This window comes from Gopherus evgoodei, chromosome 13, assembly GCF_007399415.2.
Source record: "Gopherus evgoodei ecotype Sinaloan lineage chromosome 13, rGopEvg1_v1.p, whole genome shotgun sequence".
Classification (NCBI taxonomy): Eukaryota; Metazoa; Chordata; order Testudines; family Testudinidae; genus Gopherus; species Gopherus evgoodei.
In genome coordinates, this window is record NC_044334.1 from 29,209,826 (window position 1) to 29,225,835 (window position 16,010).

General features: G+C 66.1%; 1 protein-coding gene across 4 annotated transcripts in view; it reads right to left on the reverse strand.

Moving 5' to 3' along the window:
- Positions 1 to 16,010, reverse strand: part of SMTN (smoothelin) — a 52,365-nt gene that overhangs the window by 18,539 nt on the left and 17,816 nt on the right. For all 4 annotated transcript variants that reach the window (XM_030582541.1, XM_030582537.1, XM_030582539.1 and 1 more), the window contains exons 5-11: positions 14,656 to 14,734; positions 14,462 to 14,559; positions 13,321 to 13,414; positions 12,478 to 12,815; positions 10,916 to 10,982; positions 7,486 to 8,142; positions 6,587 to 6,675 (exon numbers count right to left, since the gene is read on the reverse strand). In XM_030582541.1, coding sequence (XP_030438401.1) covers positions 6,587 to 6,675; positions 7,486 to 8,142; positions 10,916 to 10,982; positions 12,478 to 12,815; positions 13,321 to 13,414; positions 14,462 to 14,559; positions 14,656 to 14,734 — 1,422 coding nt within the window. The remainder of the gene's footprint in view (positions 1 to 6,586; positions 6,676 to 7,485; positions 8,143 to 10,915; positions 10,983 to 12,477; positions 12,816 to 13,320; positions 13,415 to 14,461; positions 14,560 to 14,655; positions 14,735 to 16,010) is intronic.

The window sequence follows — 16,010 nt, forward strand, 5'->3', positions numbered from 1 at the left end:
ACTCTGGGCAGGCCACTCTGTGGCCTAGCTGTCTGGCCCTTAGATCCAAGTTCAATGGTGCTCTGGGGAACACAACAGAAGATCCAATTACCCTGACACTGAGCAAGCAAGGACCCAGAGGCACACGGACTTCCCCACCTCTCAGCAAGGGGGCTGCCCAGCATTTCCCAGCTCAGAAACAGGGGTCCAGAGAGGTGTGAGCTGGGGGACAAGTGTTGGCTGCTAGTGGCAGTCGAGGGGCTCTGACCTGGTGTTTGGACCAAGGTCAGACAGACGGAGAGCAAGAGTTCACTACAGCTTGGCTGGGGCACAGGGTGACCCAGGACGGACGATGCTTTACCCCTCATTCCTCTTGGCTACCCTAAGGACATCCTGTGACTAAAACCCAACTGGCTCGACAATGCTGCGAGTGTCACCGCACAAGCTGGACGAGGTGCATGCATCCCCCAAGAGCGGACAAGTCCCCCTTGGCTGTCTCAGCGGGACTCGCTGACCAGAGCTCACGGGCGGAGCAGAGGGGCTGCAGACCCAGAGGTCCAGCCTAAGGAGGCGGTGAAGCAGCGTGGCTTCCCCTGGAGGAAGTGAGAGATGCCGGGGCTCTGGCCCATGGAAGGGTTCCTCCCAGACGCTGATCCAAAGCTGGCCCTAGCTTCGATCCTGTGGCTCGACACCATGGCCATCACCCCACACCACCAGAGCCCGGGGCAGACGTGCTGCTCCTGCAGGCGGGCGATTCCTTCCCTACCCTCCCAACTCCTGCTCTCCGCCTCGAAGGGTGTGCAGAACCCTGCAATGGGAATGGAAGAGCCGAGGACAGAGCTATGAGATTCATGGCAAGAGGGTCCATGCAGCCCATCCGAGCTCCCCAGCAGTGAGTATACACATCAGGCAGCCCAGTTACACCCAGCGAGCAATGGCTGCCCACAGCAGGCGGGCCCCACTGCCTAGTGAGCAGGGGGGCTGCCCAGGCAGCAGGCACCAGGGAGCGGGAGCGGTCAGGGCACGCCTCTAGCTCCAGCACAGGATTTCCAGGAGGATTAAGGGGCTTATCGGAAAGAGGATCCTGTGCTGGGGATCAGGAGCTGCCCTGGCAACTAGGCAAGTCCAGCCTCTTCTGAACAATCATATGGTGCCGGCTCCTTGTCAACACGACCCCTCAGCGAATGCAGCCTGGCCAGCCGGCCAGGCCCAAAATAGCACCACAAAGACCTGTGGATGGGGGCTGAGACCACATCTGCTTGGCTCCATTCGTGCCCCCTGGCAGAGCAGCAGGGCCTGGGCACCCCTGGCGCTGGCCAGCTGAGGGGCTGAGAGGGGACAGCTCACAGTAGTCCCGTTGGAGCAGGGTGCCCCCATGGCAGGAGCGCAATGCAGGCCAACATACACAGCCCAGCTGCCCTCTGGCTCTAGCGTGCTGAGCGTGACGGCTGGCAGCGCGGCCTCTCTCACTCTGCCAGCAGCTCGCTGGGGGTCTGTTCTCTCTGGCTAAAACACCAGGGGACCAAGGGTTGGGATCTCCCAGCAGCCCTTGGGGCAGGAGCCGACCCGATGCCCAGCGCCCTTGGCAGAAAGCTGGCCTCTGTGGCCACCAGGGCTGGTGGTAGGCAGGCAGCGATGGGAGGAACCAAGCCCAGGGCAGGCCCTGGCGCTCAGGCAGACTATCCCTGCAGGGCCACACCCAGATCCAGGCGGCCCACGCCCCCCTGCCCAGCAGCCAGGGGAGATCTGCCTCACAGTGACACAGCGAGGAGCTCTGACATGTCCATGGTGCCCCAGCACCCACGGGAGAGCGCAGCTCCCTGGCTGGGCTCGGAGCTGGGGTAAGGAGACCCCAGGCCAGCTGTCCTTGCAAACAAAAGCGGGCAGGCAGCAACGCCCAGCACAACAGGCTGCTCCAGACGGCACGTCAGCAATGCAAGGCAGGCGGCCTGGATTGGCTCCGGGTGATCAGAGCCTTGGCTGGCACAGGTCTCCCCCAGCAACCCCCAGCTGTAATCTCCTGCCCCAGTCCCAGCTAATCCCCCCTGAAAATGCGCCTGCCTGGCCCAGCAGCAGCTGACGCCAGCTCTGGGGCTCCCCCACTGCAGGAACAGCTTCCCTTTGCCCAAGGGCCAAGGCTTGGGGAAGGGCTGACAGGGGCCTTGCCCAGGGCCACCTCCCCTGGCCCCAACCCCAGCAGGGGGGAGGGTATGTGAGGTGCCGGCACTGGGCATCCAGAGTAGATTTTCAGCCAGCCAGCAGGGGCAGGCCAGGACTTCTGCCCAGAAACATCTGCCCACCCCTGCCTCCTTCCCCCTTGGAGGGAAGAAGGGACCCAAGACACAGCCAGCCAACGCTGCCCGTGGGATGAGCTCTCGGGGAAGCTGTCCACTGGATGGTGTGGGCCTGCCCCCCTGCCTTCCCCTGCCCGGAGCCTGCACACTCACGAAGCTGTTGCTCCTGGAGAGGTGCACAGACGACTGCCTGCGGGTGCTGGAGAAGGTGGGCGGATGGGCCACGGGGCTGCTTGGCTCCTCGGTGCCCGCAAAGTGGGCACAGGGATCTTGTGCCTCCAGGAAGAGGGTGCTGGGGTCCTTCTCCTCCAGATCCCGGGCTCCCAGCCAGAGCGTGAGCACCTCCAGCTGCCGGCCGAGGCGAGCCTGCTCACCCCGCAGCACCAGGTGCTCCTCCTTCAAGTCATTAAGGGCACTGGCCAGGGGCTGCAACTGCTGAAGCGCCTCCTCCAGGCGCCTTTCAGTGGCCAGCCGGAAGGCCTGGAGGTCCAGTTGGATCTCCTCCATCGTGGCCTCCCGGGCATTGTCCAGGCTGGGGAGGTGCACCCCTGGCATGGTGCTGGCTGGGGATGGACACGGGCACGACTGGGCCCTTCGCTGCCACGCCGCAGGCTTCTGGGGCGAGACGCCGTGTGGTCAAGCCCCTCTCATGCCAGCTCCGGGCGGTAGGCTCTGCAAACTCCCAGCCCTTTATAGGGGCTCTCGGGCGTTGCCCCTCCCCGGGGCGGGGACCACCAGCAAGCCTTTGTGTTCAGCCCAGCTATTCTTATCGTGAAGGCCGGGGCCTGGCAGAGGGGCTGACACAAGAGCCGGGTGGGGAGGTGCTGAACTTGGGACAGTTCCCAGCGCAGGCCGGGCAGTGATAGACTCGGGCCAGGTGGCCAAGCCAGGGGAGGGGAGGGGCGGGGGCACGCACTAGGATATGCTCCATGTGGAAGCCACCTGCCTCCCCACCCTCACACACAGCCTGGGCTCCCCCTGAGCTGCCCACCAGGGGCTCGCCCTCAGCAAATGGGGGAACGGGTCAGCCAAAGCACAGCTGGGTAGAAAGGGGCGTGGACAGAGCAGCCCAGCCCCTGCCAGGCCACCCCCCCAGCACGACACACACCCAACTCCCACCATGCTGCTCCCTCAGTACACCCCCCACCTCCCCCAGCCCAGCCCCCACCATGCAATCCCCACCACACACCCCCAGCCCCTGCCATGCTGCTCCCTCAGTACACCCCCCACCTCCCCCAGCCCAGCCCCTGCCATGCCACCCCCACCACACTTCCCCAGCCCCCGCCATGCTGCTCTCTCAGTACAACCCCCACCTCCCCTAGCCCAGCCCCTGCCATGCCACCCCAACCACACACCCCCAGCTCCCGCCATGCTGCCCCCTCAGTACATCCCCCACCTCCCCCAGCCCAGCCATGGCACTCCCCACTGCACCCCTTAACTCCCCCAGCCCAGTCCCCACAACCTGTCTGTGACTCCCCCAGACCAGCCCCAGCTGTGCCACCCCCTGCACCCCAGCTCCTACAGGCCAGCACTAGTGTCCCCTCCCCACAGCCTAAGGAGGGGGAGTCAGGGCCCTCAGCACACAGCCCTGCAGTTCCTTTGGGGAGGGGCAGCCTCCCAGCGCCACCCATGCCCATCCAGGCAGTGTACCCAGCTCCCATCCTGCACCCTGACAGTGCCAGCCCCTGACCCCTTCATCAGCGTCCCGTGCATGGATCTCACCCGCAGGAGGGAGGCCTCCACCTGGGCTCTGGGCCAGCACTGCCCAGCCTGGGGGCAGAAAGAGCACAATGCACAGACAGGAGGTGGCTGCCAGCCCAGGCCAGGCCCCCCTACGCTCCATGGGCCATAGGGGCAGGATTTCCTCTGGGGTGGGGCAACAGACACAGCCCACCCCAGCTTGGGGTCCTCAGGGGGTCCCCATCTTCACCCTGGGCCCTCCCTCCCCATGGCCTCGGTGCACACAGCCCAGTGCCAGCGTTGGCAGGGATGCTGCCCCCCCCGGCCCGCTCCACCCACCGGAGCCAAACCTCTCTGCCTCACAGACCACTCCCCGTCAGCTGCTGCCACGCCACGGGGGCTCCAAGCAGGCAGCTCCAGCCCCACTGGCTGACTCTGCTCTGACACCAGCTGTGCTCCCGTGAGCACCTGGCAGGGCTGGTAAATAAAGCATCAGCCAGGCAGATCAGGTTCCCAGGCAGCGAGCGGCAGCAGGAGTGAAGCGCCCACCCTCAGCCTGCCCCCTCTAGGGCCCAGGAGCTCGCAGTGCCCTCCGCAAGGGCCCCTGGAATAAATACCCCCCCAGCAGCCACACTGCTCACCCTCCGCATGGGCACCTGAGAGCATGGTCCCCTTGGACCCCCGCCCAAGCACCTGCCGGCCCCACAGCGTACTCCATGTCCTTGGCCACCCATACCTGGAAGGGGTCGTGGGCTGCTCCTCCTGCCCCTCTCCCCTGCGGACAGCCTCGGCACCCACCTGGCAGCTGCGCTCTCCCACCGCGTGCCCTTCATGCTAATACCTTAATGAGAGCTGACGGGCGAGCCCGCACTGCAGCCAGGCCACGGGGCCACGTTACCTCATTACTGCAGGAGAAGCCACCCCCCCTACACACACCCAGCAAGAACTGTCCTTGCCGAGAGCACGGCTCCTCCCCCAATCTGCCCTGCAGATGCCCCTCAATCCCGACCCACAGACCCCCCCTGCTCCCTCAGAGCAGGGCTCAGGAGCACCAGGGCTGTGGGGTGGCGGCTGGGCTGGAGCCCATGTGGCTGCTCCTACGGGGAGCACCCCCCCTCCCCCAACCGAGTGTGGCCCCCGCCGGACCTGGACACAGAGCGGCCGAGCTGCAGACTCAGCTACAGGTGCCTCATGTACCCTGCAGAGGGATGGGACAGCTCAGCCCCTCCTGCAGCTCCAGGAGCCGTGTGGGACATGACTCTGGTGCTGCATCTCCTGGGGAAGGGGAGATGCAGAGACCTGTGCCACAAGGGGGAGCCACCCACAGGGGTACGTGCCAGACCCAGTGCCATCCTGGGCCCCACGGCCGCTGGGTTCCTAACAACACTGCAGCCTGGCCCCGATGCCTTTGTTTTTCCTAAACACTGCAACACGCCTGAGTACTCTGCATTACCCTACATGGCCAAGAGTGCCAACCAGGCCAGCTCAGGTCCTGGCTGCATGCGCCCACCCTCTGTCTTCCCACTTGGGGGCACACACCTGGCCACACGCGCCTGCCCCCTGCCCTGGGGACATGTCCAGCTGCACACGCCTGCCTCCCCTGCAGGTTTCCCTTCACTGGCTCAGCTCCAAGGGCCACCACCCTCCCCCCAACACACACACCCCCCATCTCCTCCCCGGTACACACATCTCCCCCTGCAGCCAGCCCCCCGGTACACGCCTGACCACACGCAGGAATCCCAGCTCCAAGCAGCCGCCTAGAGGCTAGGTGGCCACTCCCCGACACCAGCCAGCTCTGACCCCCTAGGAGAAGGAAGGCAGCAGAGAAGGGTACATTCTCCAGTCCTCCCAAGAATCCCACTCTGGAGCCATGATGAGCAGGGTCTGGCCCAGCTGGCTCCATGCTGTGCCCAGCAGGGTCTAGGGCAGAGGTACCATCCCGCACTCTGGGAGGACTCTGGGGTCCTGTCCCGTGGCTCATGGGGTCACTCGGCCCCCAGAGTGAGGCCAGGATCCCCAGAGGGTGTGGAGGGATGGGGACACACTCCTCACGCTGGGCTGCCACCCTGACACAGAGCTCACCATCACAGAGCTCCTGGAGTAACACCGCTCGGACCTGGCCACCAGGGGGGGCAGCTGCGACAGCTCCCCACCATCGCCGCGCTCAGTTGTGAGCTCCCCCCCCCCACCCCCTCCCGGCCCACTTGGCAAACACCCTGGGGGGCTGCGGACAGGCCTGGCCCAATCCCAGCAGGGAGCCACGGGGCCCATAGCCAGGCCGGGGCTGGATCTGGTTTCACAGCAGAACCAGCTGAGGCCCAGGGACTTGCTTCCCTCCCCACCCGCTTCGCACAGCCTGAGCCCCGCAGTGCCTGGCACCTGCTCTGTGCCCCCCCAGACCCAGCCAGCCAGGGCTGGCAAAGTCCTGCACCTGCCGGCTCAAGGGCTGAAGCATCCTTCCGTTGTGCAGGGCAGGGCGATCACACTGGTAAAGAGCCCGCCCTCAGGGACAGCCTGCACCGGGCGCGAGGTGCCCAGGTGGGGGCATAGCGTGCAGCAGGGCAGGACTCAGACGCCTGCAGGGGCAGCAGAGCCCTTGTGTGCACCCAGGCCCGCGGTGGTGGGGGGCTCACCTTGCTGGCTGTGCTGACCCTGCTGGTGCCACTAGCGGTGCTGCTGTTGCTGATCCGGATGGGTGAGCTCCGCAGCCCCAGGGTCAGCTCTAGGAAGGGAGGGCACGAGAGGCTGAGAGCCAGCTGAGGCCAGCCAGCATCAGGCACGGCTAGCTCAGCACGTCCCCCCACCCCCAACACTCACACCAGCACCCCACGGAGCAACCCAGGGCTCAGACCCGACCCCCGTAACTGCGGAGCCCTAGAAGATATGGCCCCCCACCCTCTCAGAGCCCACTCCCCCAGCGCCAGGGCTCACCATGCAGAACAAAGCCCACTCCTGCTGATGGCACAGCTGGCCTCTGCACAGGGAGAGTCCAGAGACACAGGGATCCCCCGCCCTGGCAGGGGATTCCCCCTAGGAAACCCAGATTCCCCAGCAGGGGACCTGCCTGCTCCACAATGACAGACTGAGGCCCCCAGGCACCCACAGCGAGCTGAGGTGCTTCCCAGCTCTGGGGCAGGACTGGGAGGGATCCTTCCCTGGGCGTGAGGACCCAGTGCCCGGGAAGCTTCCCACAGCCCTTCGGCTGGAGTCAAGCCTCCCCTGGCTGGGAGAAGGGGCAGCCAGCCCTGGGGCCATATAGTCCAGCTCCAAGAGCAGGTGGAGGCTCTGCTGATTTCCCCGTGAACCCCACTGATCTACCCTGGGGATAGGGGGAACCATGGGACGGCTGCTCAAAGGCATCCTAGCATGGTAGTCAGGAGGGGGCCAGGGGTAGGCTGCACCCCCACACGGCTGCAGAGCCAGCCCCACCTGGGGACGCTCAGGAGAGGCTGCCCTTTGCTCCCAGGAGCAGAGGCGTGAGACCCGCACGTTGGCAGCTCAGCCCTGCCGCCATGGCAGCTGTGGAACCTACCTGTCCGCTGGCTGCCCGGCGCGCTCACAATGCGGCTGCTGTCAGGCTGGGCCCTGCCATCCTTGATCTCGATGGTGAAGAGCGTTTTCATGGCGTCCTCGTCCCTGGTGCTGGCCTTGGTGCCGCAGGCAGGAGGCTGGGGCCAGGCCGGGCTGCTGGGCAGAGAGGCAGCGTGCTGGGTGCCAGGCTCCTCTGTGCAGGACGAGCTCCCCACGGCGTTTTCAATGGGCCTCTTGGGGGACGTCAGCTGGCCGCTCTGCGATTGGCCAGCCTGGCTCCTCCCCACAGAGCTGCCCTCCTCTTTAGGACAGGCTGGGCCCCCAGCCATCGCAGCCTCTGCCTCCGAGGAGGAGGTGCGGCGCTCCGTACGGCTGCTGGCTGGGGGGCCCCCCGAGCCCTCCTTGGCTCCCCGGAGGGCAGCATGGCCTGGAGGCGCCGGGCTGAGTCCGCACCGGGGACCACTGGGTAAGTCTGCTGTGCGCTGGGCACCCTGGGGGCGCAGGAGCTGCTGCTGCAGGACCCAAGAGCCTTTGCCAGGGCTCTCCCACTTCTGGCTGCAGGACCTGGGACCAGGCTGGGCCAGGGAGTCCGAGGTGAACTTGCGGACGCGCTCCCGCACCGAGTTGGCTCTCTGGAAGGGCTGCTCCCGTGTGGGCTCTGGAAGGGGAGACAGGAGTTGAGTTAGGACTTGAGCCATTCGTCCGCCTGTGGGCACAGAGCCTGACTGGCACTGGTGTGCTTTGCCCGGGAGGGGCCACATGGCATCCCCACCCCCAGCTCAGTCAGGTTTCAGGAGGACCCTGCCAGCCCATTACCCCAGAAGAGGGAGCAGAGAAGCAGCCTTGCACCATCTCTCACGCCCCTGGGACAGGGGCCCTGCCCCAAAGGGTGGCTGGCATGCTCTCTGGAGAAGCCAGGGCCAGGACCCCTTCCCACCGCATCCCTGGAGCGGCAGCAGGCAGTGTCACAGAGAGCCCCTTCCGGGGCTCCTGTTGCATGAAGGATATGGGGCAGAGCACAGGCTAGGGGGCAAGGGGAGGGGGCGTTACCTGTGCTGCAGGGAAATCCCACCTGCAGCGGGGAGAACGGCGCAGACGGCATGTGGGCGTAGCGGCAGAGATCCTGGTGGGAAGGGGTTCCTGGCACATCATCACTGCCCGGGGAAAGCCCACCTGCAGCGGTAGCCATGAGCATCCGCCCTGGGAACCTGGCCCCAGGGGTTACACTTGGCCGAACCAGGACCCCGACTCTCCATGAGCACAGATAACAGTCCTGTGCCGCCAGGCACCAGCGCCCCCATGCTCTCCGCTATGACCAGCCCTGCCACACAGCCTGGGCCAGGGGCTAGTCCAGCAGGTGAGCTCCAGGCTCAGCCCAGCAGGCGATGCTGCCAGGGCCCAGCCCTGCAATGAGAGCTGAGGGGAGGGGCTGCCCTGGGGGCTGCCGGAGACGTCCCCTTGCCCAGAGGGGCGATCACAGCTGCCGCAGGGCGCACTGTGCAGCTCCTGCTCCACACGCAGCCCTGGCACTGTCATCCCCAGGACCCCCTGCTCTAGGGCAGGGACACGAGCACCACGCAAGAGCCAGGCTCTCACAGCGGGACGCTGAGCCCACCTCTGCCAGGCTCCGGCCCAGCCAAGCAGTCACCCTCTGACGGCTGTTGGGGAGCCTGGGGGCCTGACCCACTTCCACAGGGGGACTCTCTTGGCCATGGAGAGGGGCTTGAAGTGATGCATGGGGCGGTGCCTATCCCAATTCTGGGCAGACCCCAGAGCTCTAGGTATCCAGGCCTCCTCCCTGCCCCTCCTGCACCCTCCCACTGCCAATTCTCACCCGGCCTTGCTCAGTGCCTGGGGGCAGCACCTGCTGGGGCTTATTCCCCTGCCCAGTTGGTGAGGGCCCCTGCCTCACGCCCCCGCGCAGGAAGCTCAGGGGGGCTGTCACAGAGATGACACCCCCCGCAGGGGGGTACTGGAGAAGGGCTACGCACAACGAACCCTGCTCCGCCTGGGAGAGGGAACCCGAGAGCCTGTCCTGCAGGGAACTCCCGACTCAGCCCCTCCCCAGCCTAGCGGAGAGCCTGGCAGGTTGAGTCAGGGGAGCAGGGGGGGCTGCCCAGGACCTCAGCTATTTCCTCCAGCTCCCCAAGCTGCAGCAGACAGCAAGGGGGGGAGGCCCCGGAGCTGCCTGGCACGGCTGGCCCACGGTAAGAGTCGAAGCGTGGGGCAGTCCCCGAGCTGGAAGCCCAACTCCCCTGCTGAGATGCCTCCAGCCAGCAGAGAGGGGTGGAGGGCCAGGAGAGCCCAAAGCGGTGCCGAGCCGCCCGCCTTATTGGGCTAAAGAATGTAAAAGGCCAGAGTTTGCTGCACACACGGATTCCCTTTCATGGCTCTGCAGCAGTCCAGCGAGCAGGCAGGGGATGTCAGCAGCAGCAGCCCGGCCCTGCTCCCACATCAGCAGCTGATGAGCAGGGTCAAGGAGGGGTCACAGGCCTGGGTCACAGGGACGCCGGGGGCACCCCCTCCAGGACCCCACGCAGACCTGCACCAGTCTCCCAAGGCACCGCCATGTTTGTGCCCACTGCCATCGGTCTGGATTTTGCCTGGGAAGCTTGTCCCATCCCGGGGGGGAGGTAGGCGGTGGAGGGTGGGTGCACATCCCCCAGCTCGAGCACAGATCCAGCTGTGCCCAGGAGCCCAGAGGTTGGTCACAGAAGGCTCAACTCCTTCAGACAGCCAGACTGGAGCAACGAGGACACAGGCTGGCCAGGAGCCCCAGCAAGGCCACGCTGCCTCCCCTGGAGGGCAGCACTGAGCTCAGAGCCCACAGCGCCACCCACTGGCCTGCCTTGGAGAGTGGCACTGCTGCAAGAGAGCCCACAGCTCCACCCACCCGTCATCCACCACCCCAAGGAGCTCCAAGCCGTTTCTGCAGCCAGCCCAGAGGGAAGCACCCCTGCGGGGGAAGGGGTTGGGGGGGGGTGCAGCATCCCCAAACAAGGTGGTTCACAGCACAGTCACACTGGAAGGGGCACTGCTGTGGGGAAGCTCACAGCCCCAAGGAGGAGACTGACACAGGGGAGCTCCCAGAACTGCCCACACAAGCACCTCCAGCAGAAGCATTGCTGGACATCTGCAAAACACCTCCAGAAAGGGGTCCCGCCACTTGCACAAGTCAACGTGGCCAGCACGGAGCTACTGCGGAGAAGCTCGCAGCGTCACTGGAGAGGGGGCACTGCTGCGGAGAAGCTCGCAGCCTCGGTGCCCCAGCATACAAGGAAGCCCTCACTTGATGCAGGAAGGTCCTTATGCAGACAGCCCATGTAGGCAATGGGCACCAACTCCCGGCAGGGGCTCCCTGACCACAAGCCCCGGCCAGGCACAGCTGGGGATGGCTGGCGGGAGGGGCTGGCGCTGTGCCTGTGTCTTACCAGCTCGCGTCTTGTTGGCAGTGCTGGCCGGCTTCTCGGGCGCTTGGCTTTTGACACAGACGCTGACCTGGGGGAAGGGGGAGGTGGGGGGTTAGTCCCAGACACTCCTCAACCTGACAGGTGCCACCTGGCCCCCCTCCCCCAGCTCTACCCACCCCCCTCAATCCCACCACACAGCCCCTGATAACCCGGCCCCAGCTCGGGTGACCAGACGCCCCGATATGTAGCTGTTTGTCCCACGTCCCGACGGACCTTTGGTCAGGACGCAATTTGTCCTGATATTTCGTTCCACCAGCAGCACTCGGCTCCCCCCCCCGCCTGCCACTGCTCCGCAGCAGCACTCGCACCCCCCCCGTTGCTCCGCCGGCAGCACCCAGCTACCCCCCCGCCACTGCTCCGCCAGCAGCACTCGCACCCCCCCGCCACTGCTCCGCCAGCAGCACTCGCACCCCCCCGCCACTGCTCCACCAGCAGCACTCGCACCCCCCCGCCACTGCTCCACCAGCAGCACTCAGCTACCCCCCCGCCACTGCTCCGCGGGCAGCACTCGCACCCCCCCCGTTGCTCCACCGGCAGCACTCAGCTTCCCCCCTGCCCGCCACTGCTCCGCAGCAGCACTCAGCTACCCCCCCGCCACTGCTCCGCAGCAGCATTCGCACCTCCCCCCCCGGTGCTCCACCGGCAGCACTCAGCTTTCCCCCCGGCCACTGCTCCGCCAGCAGCACTCGCACCCCCCCCCGCCACTGCTCCGCCAGCAGCACTCAGCTTTCCCCCCGGCCACTGCTCCGCCAGCAGCACTCGCACCCCCCCCGCCACTGCTCCGCCAGCAGCACTCAGCTTCCCCCCCGCCACTGCTCCGCCAGCAGCACTCAGCTTCCCCCCCGCCACTGCTCCGCAGCAGCACTCGCACCCCCCCCGGTGCTCCACTGGCAGCACTCAGCTTGCCCCTCCCGCCACTGCTCTGCCAGCAGCACTCGCCCCCGCTCCTCCCCCCCGCTGCTCCGCCGCCAGCGCTCTGCTTCTGCCCCCCGCCACCCTCCCTCGCTGCTCCGCCAGCAGCACTCGGCTCCCCCCCCGCCCCCCACTGTTCCACCGGCAGCACTCTGCTCTCCCCCGCCCCCGCCGGCACCACTTGCCTTTTTTTTTTTTTTTTTGCACTCCACTGGCGGACCCCCCCCCCCCGCGGATGTGTCCTGACATTTTCTCCCTCTCACCTGGTCACCCTAGCGCCAGCCCCGCTGATGCGCCCCACTCCTGACCTGCAGCCCCCTGCCATGCCGCTCTGGGACCCTGGGGAGGCGAGGTGGGACCTTACAAGGCGCAGGGTAGTTCTGTGTCGCTGATAAAGGGGGACGTGTTAAGCCTCAGACTCATTTCGCTCATGTCCTGTTTCAGGCCTGGAAAGCGGGTCCTAGCGGCCAGCACTCGCAGTGCCCGGCTCAGCCCTGTCACATACAGCCCGTGGGCACCGCACTCCACCTGCCGGCCCAGCAGACAGGGCAGCCACAGCCCGTTCCTGCACCCCCCGTCACGCCCCCCAGGAGGGGCAGCTGTCCCGTTACCTGGCTGCTCCGGCTCCCGTTGCTGGGCAGCCTCTGGTGAGTCTCCTCCGCTGGGCAGCTGTCGCCCGTGGTTGCAGGTGCCTCTTGCTGCTCTGGCCCGCCCTGGCTGAGCCCCTCACTGCCCCCTGCCTCTGGCTGGCTGAGCCCCTCGTCATCTCCCTCCTGTGCACAGGGGCTGGTCGGGCTCACGCAGGGCTGTTCTGCCCCTGGGCCGGGCTCCGGGCTCTGGGAGCTGCGCTCCGGGGGCTCGGCTCTCTGCTGCGGCTCCAGCTCCGAGGATGAGGAGCAGCGCGGGGGATGCAGCGGGTCCAGGAGCAGCAGGGTCCCCGAGGCCAGGTCTGCAGGAGAAAGAACCAGCTTTTTATGCGGGAAGGTCACCCTAGAGTCCCCCCCCACACGCACACACAGCTAAACCGCCCCATCAGCCCCTCCCGAGTGAGATCCCCACTGGGGCAAACCCTCTCTCACCACTCCCTGCCGCACACCAACTGCCATGGTCCGGCCCTGCTTGGCAAGACCCCTGTTCAGGACCAGCAGCAAACAGCGTGCTGCCCTGACCACACACTGCGGTCTGGGAAAGGGGCGGCTGCCCCAGTCCGATGCTCCCTGCCAGGGACAGAGCAGGCAGACCCTACAGGCCACGACCCCATTGGGCAGGGCATGGCAGGGTCCCACCCACCCCATCCCACTGCCCCTGCATGACCAGCAGAGGAGAAGGCTCTGTGCCCTCCCCTCTGGGCCCCCAGGCTCTGCCCCGGTGTGGGACGGGACGGATGCAGCGCTCCGGGGCAGGACTTTGCCTATGGAAATCAAGCCCCGGTGGCAGGATTTACATGGACTCACCCTGGGCATCCGGTTTCTGGGGCTCTCCCCTCTGCTCACTGCGTAGCTCCCGGATCTGAGCCCGGATGCGCTCCTGCTCCTCCAGGTCCTCTAGCTGTGCCCAGGAGACAAGGGCGTGAGTGCCAGGTCAGCCCGCCCAGCTGCCAGCGCCCCCCCCCCCCGACAGGACTGAGATGTACAGGCCACCCCCTTACATATCTCCTCAGGAGCCTGGAGTAAGCCCACAGCAGCTTGCCATGCTCCTCTGGGGATGGGTTCAAATCCAGCCCAGGGAGGAAGTGGCTGGAAGACCCCAGGGTGACGGAAAAAGGGCTCAGGCAAGCTCCCACTCCCCAAGCCAGCCAGTCAGCCCTTCTCTCAAGGGGGCGGGAACTGAAGAGCCCCAGGAGGCTGATCTCGAGGGCTCTCTGAGGGCTGGCGGGGGGCCAGGTATGCAAGGCAGGGCCAACAGGGGTAGAGGGGTGGGTAGCTGGGCAGGGGAGGGTACATGGGCAGGCCACTTGGCAAGGCTGGCCCTGCCCCTGCTGCCTTTATCCTGCGGGAAAAGAACTCCCCCCCAAGCCGCAGTGCTCGGGTCACACAGACAGTGAGCGTGTGGGGCAGCTCTCAGGCTAATGCCCGCAGGCCCAGGCACCATCCCGCAGCGTCCCACAAGCCCTGGCCAGACAGAGGAGACTTCAGGCTCGGCTTGTCTCCCTCCTGCTTTCAGGAAGAAAGCCTCAAGGTCCCCTTGGCACAAATCCCCTGCCCACGTCACTGCCCAGAGCAGCTGTGGGAAACCCACTCCCCTGGGCTCAGGGATGGCAGGGTGGGACCGTGGTGATTACCCATGGGGCTGTGGGGTCCCAGGGTGCCCTGAGATACAAGAGGGAGGAATGGCACCCAGCGACAGTGGGCACCCTAGAGGGCACGGAGATGCATGGGGGGGAAGCCTGGGACACGATGGAGCCATCCCAATGCCCAGCATATTTGGCACATGGTGGGAGACTGCCCCCAAGTGCAGCGATAGCACGTGTGGGTGTGGGCACATCCCCGGCTCACTGCAGAGCCCTACACTAACCCTCTGCCCCAGGCCTCCCAGTTCCTGCAGGGCCCCCCCAGCCCCACACCTCACCGGCGAGCTCCCCCCTGCCCCACTCACCACAGAGCTGCCCCCATCCGCGCTCTCCTTCCCCTTGGAGGCCAGTGGCTCATTTTCCCCTTTCCAGCTGCTGTGGGCTCTCCCTGCCGAGGCTGCAGCTGGAAGGGAGGGAGGAAGGAGCCGGTTAACAGGTAGCTGGCCCGGGGCAGTGCCAGGCTAGGCCTGCGCAAGGAGCCAGGGGAGGGGGGGCGTACCCTCAATCTCATTGGCCCGCAGCTTGCGGATGGCGGCCCGGATCAGCTTGCGTTCCTCGTACTCGCCGGCTCCTCGCAGCTGTGGCAGAAAGGGACACGACATGGACTCTCAGCTCCACTGCCACCCCAGGCTCCTGGCACGATGGGGGAGGGAGTGCCCCCAGCGCCAGGTCCAGCCCACCCAGGCTCGGCTGCAGCCCATTCCCACATGAGCCAGGCCGGTTCTGCAGCCGCCAGAAACCTGTCACGGCCTACGATCCGCCAGGCACAGTGCAGGCTCCCAGACGACCCTCTGCCGCTGCTCCGTGCATGGGCACCAGGCTTGCCCTGCCATGCCAGGGCCAGGAAGGGAGGGAGCACAGAGCAGGGGTTACAATGGATGGTTGGGAGCCAGGACTCCTGGGTTCTAGTGACAGTTCTGCCACAAACTCCCCATGGTACCTGGGGAAGGCAAGTCCCTACCTTGCCTCAGTTTCCCCATGGCTAGGTGGTCAGGCGCTACCCCAGGGGGAACAGTGCTCCAGACGCTCTCACTGAATGCTGCCTACTGGGTGCAAGGGTGGGAGGTGCAGCACCTGCTGGGGAGGAGGTCACACACCAGGCAAACTAGCCGGCAGCCTCTTCCTCCCGCCCGCACCCCCATGCCAGCGGGAGACCAAGCCGCCTGCATCCTCCCCACCGCCCATCCACCAGAAACCTGCAGCCCTAGACTCAGGTCCCCTTGGCGGGACACCCTCCACTGCCCTGCTCCTTCAGCCCTAGGCCCCAAAAGGGAGAACCTAGAGCGTGCCAGTCGACAGCTGGCTCTGCCCCACGCTGCCATACATATGGCTCTGCCCCAGCCATACCCAGGTCGTGAGAGGTCCCAATCTCAACTGCTCCACTGGCACTACGGCAAGTACCCACCCTGCTCCTGGCACCAGGGGCTCTATGCCCGCCCATCTCTCTGTGCCTTGCCAGCAGCCTGACGGCACTGCTCAGACAGGGTAGCTGATGGGAGCAGAAGGTGACGGGACACGGCAGCTGGGTGAGCGGAGGAGAGCGAGCAGATGGGAGATGGTGCTGACGAGATCAGGGGACCCCCAACCAGAGTGTGCGAGCAGTAGCAAGGGTACAGCAATGGATCCGCACCCTGGCCTGTTTTATTGAGGGGAAACTGAGGCACGGAGAGGGTCAAGGACATGGCCTGCCCAAGGTCACACAGCAAGTAAGGGGCACAGCTGGCAACAGAACCCAGGAATCCTAGCTCTCCATCTTGTCCTTGGCTGCTCTGATCACAGGAAAGGAGAGGGAGTGGCGTGAGCCAAGCTGGAAGGCAGCAAGCACCCTGGCTGGCACCAGATCCTCCCACCCCA